Source organism: Poromitra crassiceps (genome assembly GCF_964638095.1).
Source record: "Poromitra crassiceps genome assembly, chromosome: 8".
Taxonomy (NCBI): Eukaryota; Metazoa; Chordata; class Actinopteri; order Beryciformes; family Melamphaidae; genus Poromitra; species Poromitra crassiceps.
This window is the reverse complement of record NC_139629.1, coordinates 28,784,292-28,797,914: the sequence shown is the minus strand read 5'-3', so window position 1 is coordinate 28,797,914 and position 13,623 is coordinate 28,784,292. Positions and strand designations below refer to the sequence as shown.

Here is a 13,623-nt window from a genome sequence, read left to right as displayed (position 1 = left end):
TACCTGTGAGCAGCCACTCTGCATTATGCCTGTGAGCAGCCACTCTGCATTATACCTGTGAGCAGCCACTCTGCATTATGCCTGTGAGCAGCCACTCTGCATTATACCTGTGAGCAGCCACTCTGCATTATACCTGTGAGCAGCCACTCTGCATTATACCTGTGAGCAGCCACTCTGCATTATACCTGTGAGCAGCCACTCTGCATTATACCTGTGAGCAGCCACTCTGCATTATGCCTGTGAGCAGCCACTCTGCATTATGCCTGTGAGCAGCCACTCTGCATTATACCTGTGAGCAGCCACTCTGCATTATACCTGTGAGCAGCCACTCTGCATTATACCTGTGAGCAGCCACTCTGCATTATGCCTGTGAGCAGCCACTCTGCATTATACCTGTGAGCAGCCACTCTGCATTATGCCTGTGAGCAGCCACTCTGCATTATGCCTGTGAGCAGCCACTCTGCATTATGCCTGTGAGCAGCCACTCTGCATTATGCCTGTGAGCAGCCACTCTGCATTATACCTGTGAGCAGCCACTCTGCATTATGCCTGTGAGCAGCCACTCTGCATTATGCCTGTGAGCAGCCACTCTGCATTATGCCTGTGAGCAGCCACTCTGCATTATGCCTGTGAGCAGCCACTCTGCATTATGCCTGTGAGCAGCCACTCTGCATTATACCTGTGAGCAGCCACTCTGCATTATGCCTGTAGGCAGCCACTCTGCATTATACCTGTGAGCAGCCACTCTGCATTATGCCTGTGAGCAGCCACTCTGCATTATGCCTGTAGGCAGCCACTCTGCATTATACCTGTGAGCAGCCACTCTGCATTATGCCTGTGAGCAGCCACTCTGCATTATGCCTGTAGGCAGCCACTCTGCATTATACCTGTGAGCAGCCACTCTGCATTATTCATGTGCTAAAGTCCAAACAGCTGGCAGTCCATCACGCAGGGGTGTCAAACATATGGCCCGGGGGCCAAAATCGGCCCACCAAAGGGTCCAATCCGGCCCACATGGTTGACTTTGCAAAATGTAAAAATTGCACCGAGAAGTCCTGCAGGTTTCAGGAGCAAGTTACATTTGAAGTAGCCTATTCATGTTTTCTGTATTCATCACTAAATGGTCAACTATTTTCATGACCCGGCCGTGACCATAGAGAATTGCACAGTCACCGTCAATTGTAATGCACAGTGACAGGCAGTAGATTAGATCATTTCTTTAGAGGCCTATGGTAGCTAAGATTATCTTAACCTCTACATGTAAATGTGTTCTTAAAATGGATCTGTCATCAGAATCAGAAAGACTTTAATGATCCCCGGGGGGAAATTGGGACAGGTTACAGTAGCTCGCACACAGAACACAACATAGCATAAAATAAACAGTAGTAAAATGCGATAGTAAGCAAAAATAAGCAAAATAAAGTAGAGTACGTATAAAGTAAGCAAAATAAGTAGAGTAAGTATACATTACGTGACAATTGCAGTTATTGCACACTGGACTTATATTAAGTCGGCTTGCCCTATACGTTACACGTGGCTCAGCCAGGCACAGTTAACCTATCGGCTGGCTCAGTCCGAGGTGCTCTTTTAACACATTCACTGCCAGCCGTTTTTTTTTTACTGTAGGTAGCTTCTGCCAGAGGGTTTTTTTGAGGATTCTGGCTCATTTTACAAGAGCCGAGGATTATTTTCTGCTTGGACTTTGTGAACACAAAGTTCACAAAAGTACTAATAGAATGTGTGCTTTCTCTGTCTAAAAGAGTTAGTTTGTAGAGTTAGTAGTTATGTAGATATTAGCCGTTGAGTACAGCATGGTTTCAGCGTCTGAGACTGAAAGCTGAGATAATCGCAGTTTTGTGAAATTCAATCAAACAGGCAGAACAGTCACTTTAACCATTTATTTTTGGCAGCAGTGAGAGATCAGACATCTAAACAATATAGTTCTGAACGCCCTCTCCTTCAAACTCCTCCCTCCGTGGGCGTGTCTGGTGGCTTTCAGCAGCGTTTGTCACAAGCAGTTTCTACTGCCTGTCTGAGCAGTGAGCAGCCTCCCTCCCTGGGAGTGTGGATGGGGCTCACTCGTTTCTTGGGTTTGAGAGCTTTGATGAAGCTTTGTGCGATTCTAGGCTTTATGCTGCGTGTTTCAAAGTGTGTTTTCCACCCAGTCTATTTTTGGAACCCCCCACCGTTGTGCGCCCGTGTGCGCCAGCGTGAAAGCGTTTTCGCCTACAGTATGAGAATGAGGCTCGTTCGTTTCTGGGTTTTCGGTTGAGAAACCCCAAGAAACGGGGTTTCTTTTGCGATTGTGGTCTTATTTATGCTGCGTGTTTCAAAGTGTGTTGCACCCATAATCTATTATGCAAATTTGCAATCCCCTACCGCCAGCAATCAGCGCGAAAGCGAAAGCGTTTTCGCTAATCCATTTTACAGTAGGAGAATGGTTTCATCGCGCGTTCCCCTGCAGTTTTGGCTCGACTTTTTCTAGAATGGAGAGCACTGTCGCCACTTAGTGGGTCGGTGGAATGGGTTGTACACGTTCGGTGGCTCCAATATTTTTATAGGAGACGTGGGGGGCGTTGATCCACGTCCCACCGTCAAAAAAAAAAAAAAAAAAAATTTGACGACTCAACTCGTCATTGGCAGTGAACGTGTTAAGAGAGGCATTAAAGAGTCCAATGGCCAAAGGCAGGAATGATTTCCTGTGCCTCTCCGTATTGCATCTAGGTGGGATCAGCCTCTCACTGAACGTACTCCTGTGTTTGACTAGCACGCCGTGGAGTGGGTGCGAGTCATTGTTCATGATGGAGCGTAGCCTGGACAACGTTCTCTTCTCCGACACCGCAGTCAGAGAGCCCAGATCCAGCCCCACAATGTCCCTGGCCTTACGGATCAGTTTGTTGAGTCTGTTGGCGTCCGCTGCCTTCATTCTTTACACTAAAGGAAATGTGGAAAATTGGAGGCTTTGTCATTTATAGGTTATTATTGCTTTTCTTTGTCTGGTCCACTAGAGACCCAATTGGGTCGCATGTGGCCCGTGAACTAAAAGGAGTTTGACACCCCTGCCATCACGCTCAGGACCCAGGAAGAACTATATTGCAAAATAAACTGATGTGTGATTTATCAACTCACCATCGTGACAGAACAGAACTGTCACACATACAAACAGTATGTTATGTAATAATACTTTGTTACAATACTTTAAGGAACACGCCAACATTTTGGAAGATTCGCATATTTGCCATATTCTCGATAGTAAGACGAGAAAATAGATGCCCTTCTTGTGCGTGAAGCAGAAAAGTAGTTATGCGCCCTCCTGCTAGTTAGCTTAGCACAAGACTGATAGTCTGTGCGGTACAGGCTAGCCTTAGTAGCCTACCCCTGTTAAGTCACCAAATAGACATTCCAAAAATGCCAAAACGCTCTCATGTGCTCTTACTGTATGTACATGTTGTGACTCGTACATTCACCACGTTATGAAATAATAATGTAAAATTCAGAGACATTGTAATTTACGATGCAAATACATAAGGGGAGTGCTTTCCTGAAGAAAACCGGAAGATCTGACTATGTATTTTTGCTTTGGTATATTTATATAAATCATCCATGAAGCAGCATCTAATTCAATAAAATCTCCACTTTTAGAATTGGTTCACACCGCTCGCTTTTTCACTTGAAAGGATTTTTTACTTTGCACTTTATAATTTGAGATTGTTTTTCTGTAGGCTATTGCTCTGTCTTCTACTATGATGTGACCACTGAGCTGCATACTTGCATTAAGTCAAATTCCTCCTTTGTAATCTGATTACTTACTGTGGCTATTAAAGTGAATCTCGAAGAAGAAGAAGTTTAAGTTCCAGTTTAAATGTCTGAAAATGTATGAAATGACACGCGAACCTAGCAGGACAACAGTAATACTATTTTAGGGCAGCCTAACTACAGAGATTTGTTACCATTTTAGTTGAAGATCAGAACAAGATTAGAACTTTGAATCTCCTGCCAGAGATTAGTGATGGAGGAAATGACTACTTGTGCATTTCTATCTCACCCCAGGAGTGAACTGCCGTTCAAATGTATTCTTCTTGAAGTTGTTATGTCCGGTGTACCATGAGCTGAAACTTGATCGTCACCACAGTCTGACCACAGGCTGAAGATTGAGAGAGGTGTGGAAGCCAGCCATCTTTAATCATGACAACCTCAAGAGAGGCATCGATTCACAGCAATCCTGTTCTTCACCGTCTCCAGCAGCACTCCAGAGTTGTTGACCTGCCCAGCAGTGGCTCAGCTCTGAGCCTCACAGTATGATCTATTGCTGTGTGGGCTCTTCATGATTAGGTCAAATAAAAGTCTCAAATACAAGTTTATTGCAAGTAAAGGTCCTCTCTCCTCAATTGGGAGTTGAAAGTTATTGTAAACACAAAAACTTTGAAAGTTGAATCTCCATGTTTTCAGTGTGGAAAAATGGCTGAAACTGTTGGCTAAACTTTTCAGCAACCTTGAATGCACGCAAAGTGCTCAAATTGAATCCAGCTGTGTGAGTACAATTTTAAATACCGGTAACAGTAAATAATTAATAGGCCCTGGCCGAATGTTAAATAACTTTGGTTTAGCAATTATCTCCTCGAAATTACTGTATAAAGCGGCATTAAGTTCACCTCTCATTCTGTGTGTGTGTGTGTGTGTGTGTGTGTGTGTGTGTGTGTGTGTGTGAGATAGAGAGAGAGAGAGAGAGTGTGTGTGTGTGAGAGAGGGAGAGAGAGAGGGAGTGATGCAGGAGGATGAGGGTGAATAATAATCAGATGGGCCAAACCATGTGAGCAGGTGCTCAGGGATACTTTGGCACATTACATTGAAAGCCATTGTAAATGCAAAGGAACATAAGTAGGCTATGCTGAAATACAATCTGAAATCTGAAAAGGATTTATAAATCAAATGGAAGTTTCATTCAACCACGGCTCTTCAGGATCAAGTCCCGATCACTCTCATCTCAACCTCATAGATTCTCAAACCTTTTTGTTGAATACCGCTGCTCAATATATTACTCCAACTCACATGCGTGGGCTTTCGCTTGAATCATAACGGTCTGAAAAAATAGTCAGAGACTGATCGAGAGAAATCAGAGACTGAAAATACCAAATTACATCATCAAACTAATGGCTACTCGTTATGTAAGCACCAGTTATTTCAAAAACAATCAGATTCTTCTTGCCTTGCCTGTTTTTGACTTGTGCATCATATCTCTCTTTCTTCTTTTTATTCTGTATGCGAGTACTTTGACAGCAAAGCTAACCGGAGTCCAATCCCTTGTATGTGTTCATACTTTGCCAACAAAGCTGATTCTGATTCTGATCATTGCTTTAGCAGGGGGTGCCATTCTCCGGATCGTCTGCTTCTACCAGATGCTCCTGGTTTTCTCTGGGGATATACTCTTTCTCTCTCTGATCTCACCAAGGATTAGCTCACGTCACCATAGAAGGTTAGGTGTTGTTACTGCAGTTTTGTCTGCCTTCATGGCTCCATTCTGAGGAAGCAGCAGCAGCGTGGAAGGCATCTGGTGCCCTTCTGCGTTCATCCAGTCTTACATGTCCTCTCCTCTTCAGATGCTATCATAGCTTTGATAGCTGCTCTAACTTCAATTCATTCCATTCAACAAGTCCAAGGTATGCGTCTTAGGGAGTCATGTGCTGAATGACGTTTAAAGGGATAGTTATTTTTTTTTAAGTCTAGCCCTATTTGCTACTTACCAATTATGATGTTGGTAGAGTTCTTTCTCAGCACAATCCATCCTGCTCCTCATGGCTCCGGAAAGTTGGGCAAAAAACCCTTGAAAGATCAATGGGGTCATGTGACACCCTGGCTGCATGCACCCTGGGGTGCAGTCATGTGACACCCTGGCTGCATGCACCCTGGGGTGCAGTCAGGTGACTTCACACAGCTCCATTGTAAAGTTCTCTCTCCACTCTGGGTCAGTGAGCTCCATCAGGACCGCCTGTTCCCCCCAGTACTCACTCCATGTCCATCCAAATGCAGGGGAGCCAGGGGGAGCTGGACTGAGACCACAGCTCCCCTGAAAACCATCAGTATTTGTGGGGGTCTCTAACAATTGCAATCCAACCTCCATCATTTTAAATACTTTATATAAAATGAATATGATCAAATTGTCATTGGTGTCCAGTTGACATCTCTATTAGTAGTGGCTGCACTCCTTCACCAAGCCATATAAGTAACTGCAGGTTAAAGTGGGAATCTGGAATAACGGTGCGCTGACTGTCAAAGACTAGGTTATCAATGCAGGGCAGTTCTCTGTGCACATGTGATTTGGTGCATACTATATTTATATTGATTACTGTTGACATTGACGAAATTGCTTTCTGATCAGATGCATATGAGTGTCTGTGTGTGCATGTGCGTGAGAGAGAGAGAGAGAGATGTGTGTGTGTGTGTGTGTGTGTGTGTGTGTGTGTGTGTGTGTGTGTGTGTGTGTGTGTGTGTGTGTGTGCCCGCGTGTGCGTGTGCTGACTACTGACTCAGCTGGTGGGAGCATAGTGACTGACAACATTGATATTCAGTATCAACCTACGCCTCAATTTAGACATGCAGTCTAGATTGCAGTTTAAAATGCAAACACTGTGCCCGACAACTGAGGCTAAACTCTACGTTTTCTCGACACAAAATTGTTGAAGGAGGCCAACACGATAATTGTGAAACGTTGGTCCACAGACAAATGTTCTCTTTTCACAATAACGGCTCTAAAATGGTTGAATGTGAATGTCATGATTTACCTCAGTCCCCACGCTGCCACACGGCAGAGCACGCTGGGCCAATCCACTTCCTGTTCAGTTCACCTGGACTGAGCTGGACCAGCAGTCGCTTCCTGTTCAGTTCACCTGGACTGAGCTGGACCAGCAGTCGCTTCCTGTTCAGTTCACCTGAGGGCAACATGCTGTGCTGGGTGTCCGTCACAGCCCAGTCACATGATCAGTGAGCAACAGATAACAGAAGAATCGACAATTTTGGCGGTTATATCATGGCCAGGAAGTTACACGACCCAAGGTACTGCCAAAGTTCAACATCACACATCACAAAGTTGTTTTAGTTGCCTGAACCTAACCATTAACCTTTAACCAAAATTCAAATTTAAATTTATTCTTCTTTTTTTCTTCTTCACACATACAGTAGTGATCCAACGTTTTCACATTTATTCACAGTATTGTTGTCCAGTATTTCAAGCGAATTAGTCTACAGCAATAATGTTAGTTGCTGTTTTTCCATGGTTTCTTTAGTGTGTGTGTGTGTGTGTGTGTGTGTGTGTGTGTGTGTGTGTGTGTGTGTGTGTGTGTGTGTGTGTGTGTGTGTGTGCGCGCGTGCACGTGCGTGCTGCAATAGTCACGTCGCTGTCCAAGGTTAGGATTCTCTGGAGCATTTGTCCAAAGCAGGCAAAGTGAATGAATGAAATATGCATGACAAATAAATGGAAACTAGTAAAACACCACTACATTATTTATTCCTGCATAGATGAATACAAACGATTTCAAACATGGGCTAATCAGTCCAAATGAAGTCACGTTTTTTTATATATATAAAGCACATTTTTTAAAGCTTTCCCAAATTACTGTGCAAGTATTAAAATGCAAAAACAAGAGTAGAAATACACAAATACATTCTCATGCATGTCATGCAGACTCCAAGGCTGAAGAGTAAGGAATGCTCTAGCAGCCCATTCGCCAAAATCAAATGTCTGCATTGCGTGTTTTTGGAATCCACAGAAATGTCAAATATGAACATTTCTGAACCAAAATATGTTGCATATCACATCTGTAGATGTGTGAGTATTAACCCATTGATACCTGGTGCAGCATTTGCGTGTATATTCCTCATTTGTGTGTGTATCCCTTTAAGGCCGCGAACCGCGTATGACGCGTCTTAAAGGGATACACAAACAAATGCTGCATCAGGTATCAATGGGTTAACGTTATACGCCTCATAAAGTCTCATGTTAAAGTATGTTTCTGGCACCTAAGGGTGAGAGGGCAGGATTGAAGGAGGATTTCGTATTAGGAGACAAAGGAATGTGTGACTGTGTATCTTTTGATAAATGGTCGAGGCCTGTGATGAAAATCAAAATTTAGTTGGATACAATTCTGTGCAATAATGGCAGTCAATCTTGTAGAATTGCTCAACTGCAAAATCCATTAGGGTTTAAGGAGTCATACAGCTGGCTATAAGAAGCATATTGACACTGGTTAGATGCCCTAAGCCTTAGGGCATCTAACAAGGGAAGCACAAGGAGAATACAATTGGACACATAAAGAAACACTTAACGAAGAACTGGGGAAGTCTACAAAATGAATCTATCTCAATAGACTACAGTCGAGTCTACTGTCATCTATCTCATCTTGTTCCTGAATCCCAATTCCATATTTAGCAAAGGACTAATAATGTTTTTAAATTAATATTTGCTCCTTTGAAGTGAAGTCAGAATAGATTGTGTGTCTGTTCTTCAGTCAGTCAGTCAGTCAGTCAGTGTGTGTGTGTGTGTGTGTGTGTGTGTGTGTGTGTGTGTGTGTGTGTGTGTGTCTGTGTGTCTCTCTCTCTCTCTCTCTCTCTCTCTCTCTCTCTCTCTCACACACACACACACACACACACACACAACTGGGAGCCACTGAACAGTTGCTTATAATGTATAATTATTACAATTTATACTAAAGTCAAGAACTGCCATTGGAGTATGGCAATTTTGTACTGCTCATTGATCTTTGTTCTGATGGTAAAATCACATCTGGCCTCTCACTGGAGGAAGAAAAGGCTGCTAGTAGACAATGAGCTATAAGACAGGAATGAGACAACAAAGGCAAAGTTTGCAGACAATCCAGAACACTTGACTCAAAGTCGATACTTTGTATTTATTTACGCTACAATAAACACAAATTGTACTGAATTGAATTCCTGCAACAACGAAAGCTACATTCAAACATTCATTCTTTGATTCACGGTGACACAAAATAAAGTTGTATAGCTTATTTTGATTTGATTTTTTATGTAGTTACGTAAAAAAAACATTAAAAAATTTGACTCCTAAACATCTAAACCGAAAACTCCAGAGAAGAAACATTCCAGAGAAGATAGGCTAAGACTTACTTAGAAGGTGGTATATATATGACTTAGGATTGTAAGAACAAAGAAAAAAAACACTGGATCAACTGGAAACCCAGGTATCTCTATAAACTCAGGTATCTCTTCTCATCCGTCTGCATACCTGCTGCTAATTACAGTTTTCAACTGCTCTATCTCACGCACACATGCTTGCTTAGTATACACGCAAACACGCACTAGTATAACTGATTTTATAACTGAGTCTCCTCCCCTGGCTCGGCGAACGGGAAAACCTCTCTGGTCATTCGTGTCATGATGCAAGGCATCTCCTTCTTTCCCTCCAGCTCGCCACCCCTGGCCTTGAAGGTGTGGGCTACACGGTGGGACAGCCGAGTCAGCAGACGGGTCAGCTCCAGGTTGCGGGTGTCCTCCTCTAATAAGGTGCAGAAAGTTTGGAGGAAGATGGCCCCCAGAGCGTTCCTGAACGCGCAGTAACCTGCGGGAGGGAAGGAGCGGAGATGCGTTATGCAGAGAAGCGTTCATCATGTCTAGATGTCCGGACCAATGAACGCTAACTGGGGGATTTACCTGGTGCTGTGGCGTACATGACGACGGCATCTACAGGAACAGACCGATACTGGGAGAAGCTGTCTTCTTCTGTGGTGTCATCTCCTGCTGAATCCACAGTATCCACCTCCACCCCATCGTCCAAATCTCCTCCCCGACAAGCCTAGGATGACAGCAGCCAGTCAAATAACCCTAACCCAAATCCTAACACTACAATCTCCTCCAGCCGCTTCTGATCTTGGCGAGTTTATATTCTGCTTTCCATAAATTGCCAAATAGCCCCCATGTAAAAATGTAAGTGGCAGACTGCTTTGGAGTATCAGAGCTCAGAGTTCTGTTCTGTTTCATCATTTACAGATTTTTTTGGTGAGATGCTCACGATGCAGACGAGGATGCTCCTCATGCCTATACTATACCTGTATGCAGACGAGGATGCTCCTCATGCCTATACTATACCTGTATGAAGAACAGCTTGGTTTTTCCTTCCATAAGCGCGTTGTCAAAACGGCTGAAGATATAAGACAGCCGGACCTGTTTCTCATCGGCTCCGAACACGCAGCCGTCCTCTCCATGAGACGACAACACAGCCAGGAAACAGTCCTTCACCGGCAGCCTGCTCTCTGCAGCACAGCACAGGCAGACATGGAGATGTCATGGGGTTATTACATGCTAACTGAAGTGAACACCTTGCTCACTCACTCAGTCACTGCTCTGCTGGACCAAGGCAAACAAGGGAATGGCAAACTCCCACGTACGCACACATGCACATACACACTCACACACACACACACACACACACACACACACACACACACACACACACGTACGCACACATGCACATGCACATACACACTCACACACACTCTTTCTTGCTGCACAATATCTATTAAGCCGGAGTGTCTGTCTGCACAGGGAAGAGGACATTGCGTGTCCTCTCTGTATTCACATACACAGCCTGGTGAAATGATAGCAAGTAGGCAACCGTGAAATCGCACAAATCGAGATCAAAGTTGTTTTTTGAGATTAGATTTTTTTTTCTTTCATATTACGCAAGTTTAGATGTTGAAGAACACACTCGATATAACAAACAGTTTTAGGATCACTAAATAATTTGTTCGCTCTTAGGGTGTGTGAGTGTTAGGGTGCGTGAGTGGTTTAGTGGCTTTCTCTGGAATCAGCTGATAAGGTCACGTCATGCAGGCCCATCCTTTTTGGAGCGTCATTGGTCAGTCTAGCTGTCAGTCAGAGCCATTCTGGCCGAGTGAATTGAGAATATTTGCGCGGTATTTGGGCTGTTGTGATTGGCTGTGATAAAGAGTGGGTCTAAACTGACATCATTCCGCTCTGACGGAAGCAGGAAGAGGGAGAATAGTTTGAGAGAGCCACGGCATGGAGGAATATGATTGGCTGCAGACGTCATGTGAAAACGCCATTCCTCATGGGACATGAGTTTATATACGTAAGTGTCTACCTATGGGCCGTCTTCAACGGTCTTCCCTTGTTGTGGGCCGAAGCAAAGAGCCATACCTCATTAAATGCTAACGCAACCCTACCTCATTAAATGCTAACACAACCCTACCTCATTAAATGCTAACACAACCCTACCTCATTAAATGCTAACACAACCCTACCTCATTAAATGCTAACACAACCCTACCTCATTAAATGCTAACACAACCCTACCTCATTAAATGCTAACACAACCCTACCTCATTAAATGCTAAATGCTAACACAACCCTACCCCATTAAATGCTAACACAACCCTACCTCATTAAATGCTAACACAGACCTACCTCATTAAATGCTAACACAACCCTACCTCATTAAATGCTAACACAACCCTACCTCATTAAATGCTAACACAACCCTACCTCATTAAATGCTAACACAACCCTGGACAACGACGCCAAATTGATGCTGATAGATAAGAACCACATTAAAAAGGCCCAACTGTAACATTTGCAAGCTACGCTTATTCAGGGCAAACCAAGGTTGCTTTTAGGGGTCGCAACATTCAAATAAACATAACTTCTTCAACTATTTTCAGATTTTAATGTATATGACATCATTAGAAAGCTTACAATCTGCACCATCTGAGGAGGGGGGGAAATACCTTCAATTCAATTCAATTTTATTTGTTCAATCGGGGACAGTGTACATTAATGAACATTTTGGCAAAATGTAAATGCATGACAATTGCAGTCACGAGACTGATTTTCATTGTTAGTCCCCCTGCCAGAAGGTACAGGCCTTGTGTCTACTTGTTATTCAAGACACCAGTCCCTGACACAAACTCCTATAAACAAACATGACACCTGTCATGGTTCTTATGCTGTCAATTCATTTCTATAACTATATTCATATTAACATTACATAACATTATTTGTGGACATTGAAATATGCTCTCCTTTTATTCGTTTATTTGTCCAGCAAAGACATTGCCTCCCATTGGCACTTGATTACAGCCAAAGGTGCAACGAGCTTATCTCTCAGTGATAAGAAGTCTAGTACTTTCACTTTCACTTTGTTTCTTAGCTTTGGATTCCGAGAAATAGGAGCAAGTGCATGAAGTGCCTTCTTCAGTTTGAGCATGGAGGTGAACACAGAAGATCAGCAAGACAAAACTGCTAACGGACTCAAAAGCAAACAGTGAGGTGACTGAAATGAGACTTTACTGTACAAGGAAGTAGCTTTTCCCCAAAAATATCCCAAACAATTAGACAAGATGCAAGAGACCATTTTTAAACAGAGTATATAGCACAGAAACACTGCATTGTTGAAGTCACTTTTATGACTTTTGAAGCATTTTCTGAAAACCTTGTCCTTGTTTTTGTTTAAATGTGATCGTGATGAATTTCCATCTGGCTGAAGTTTTTGTGGCAAACATAATGATGAAGATAAAATATGAAAAAGAAAGAGAACAGCAGATGAAAAAGAGATGGCTGGTGCAGAAAATGGAAAAGAAAATAGCAAGATGCAGCTAAATGTGCCAAATTGACAGAACTTCTCCGTGGTGGAAGGGCCAGTAAAGGGCCAGTGAAGGGCCAGTAAAGGGCCAGTGAAGGGCCAGTGAAGGGCCAGTGAAGGGCCAGTAAAGGGCCAGTGAAGGGCCAGTAAAGGGCCAGTAAAGGGCCAGTAAAGGGCCAGTAAAGGGCCAGTAAAGGGCCAGTAAAGGGCCAGTAAAGGGCCAGTAAAGGGCCAGTGAAGGGCCAGTGAAGGGCCAGTGAAGGGCCAGTAAAGGGCCAGTGAAGGGCCAGTGTTGGCTGCTGTGGCCACTGTTAGCCAGGCTAGTGATGAGGCCATTGAGGCAGCATGGGACCTAGCAGCAGGTGAGCATGGTTGGCAATATTGTGTGCATAGTAGAAAGCAGGTTTGAGTTAATAGGATTAATAGGGTCAGTCAAATTGTCTTCATGTTTCAAGTCAAGTCTCAAGCAATTGAAATTGGGACTTGAGACCCCATCTCTTCATTCACATTCATATATAAAGACACTAGAGAGGTCAACCGTTGAGCGTACATCTTGCACATGTGTGACTGTGTGTTACCTTTCTCAAACAATGCTCTGATCTCGTCACTGGTGAGGTCATTGTGGATGTCCACTTTGAAGCCCACTTTGCTGAGGGTGCGGTGGAGTCGCTTGGTGTCTCTCTCTGCCCCGGGCCGGTTCCTCAACTTCACCCCAGGATGGAACTGAGCCACAGACACCAGCAGAGCCCTGTTACACGCCACGCCGGGGTCCCTCGCACCTGTCCACCGCAGCATGGTTCTTCAGAGAGAGCCCAAGTGGAGATGTGAAGTCGTCTGTGTCTGCTTCGTTTTCTCCTGTGGTTGGAACGTGCATCTGATACTGTCCTAAGTCCTTTAGTCCAATGGTCCAGTAATATGCAGATGGACAATGAGATATTGCTTTTAGAGAGAACACATGTGTCTCTGTGGAGGATCTATGTACGTCTGTTAGGTCTGTC

At 43.9% G+C, this 13,623-nt stretch overlaps 1 protein-coding gene across 1 annotated transcript; it reads right to left on the bottom strand.

Annotated features, from left to right (window-relative positions):
• Nucleotides 1-8,249: 8,249 nt before the first annotated feature.
• Nucleotides 8,250-13,420, bottom strand: LOC310780623 (caspase-7-like; the record flags this gene model as incomplete). Its single annotated transcript, XM_083641149.1, has 5 exons — nucleotides 8,250-8,265; nucleotides 9,349-9,586; nucleotides 9,679-9,820; nucleotides 10,114-10,277; nucleotides 13,204-13,420. 5 exons carry the CDS (start codon nucleotides 13,418-13,420, stop codon nucleotides 8,250-8,252), a joined length of 777 nt encoding a protein of 258 aa, XP_083497275.1.
• Nucleotides 13,421-13,623: the final 203 nt, after the last annotated feature.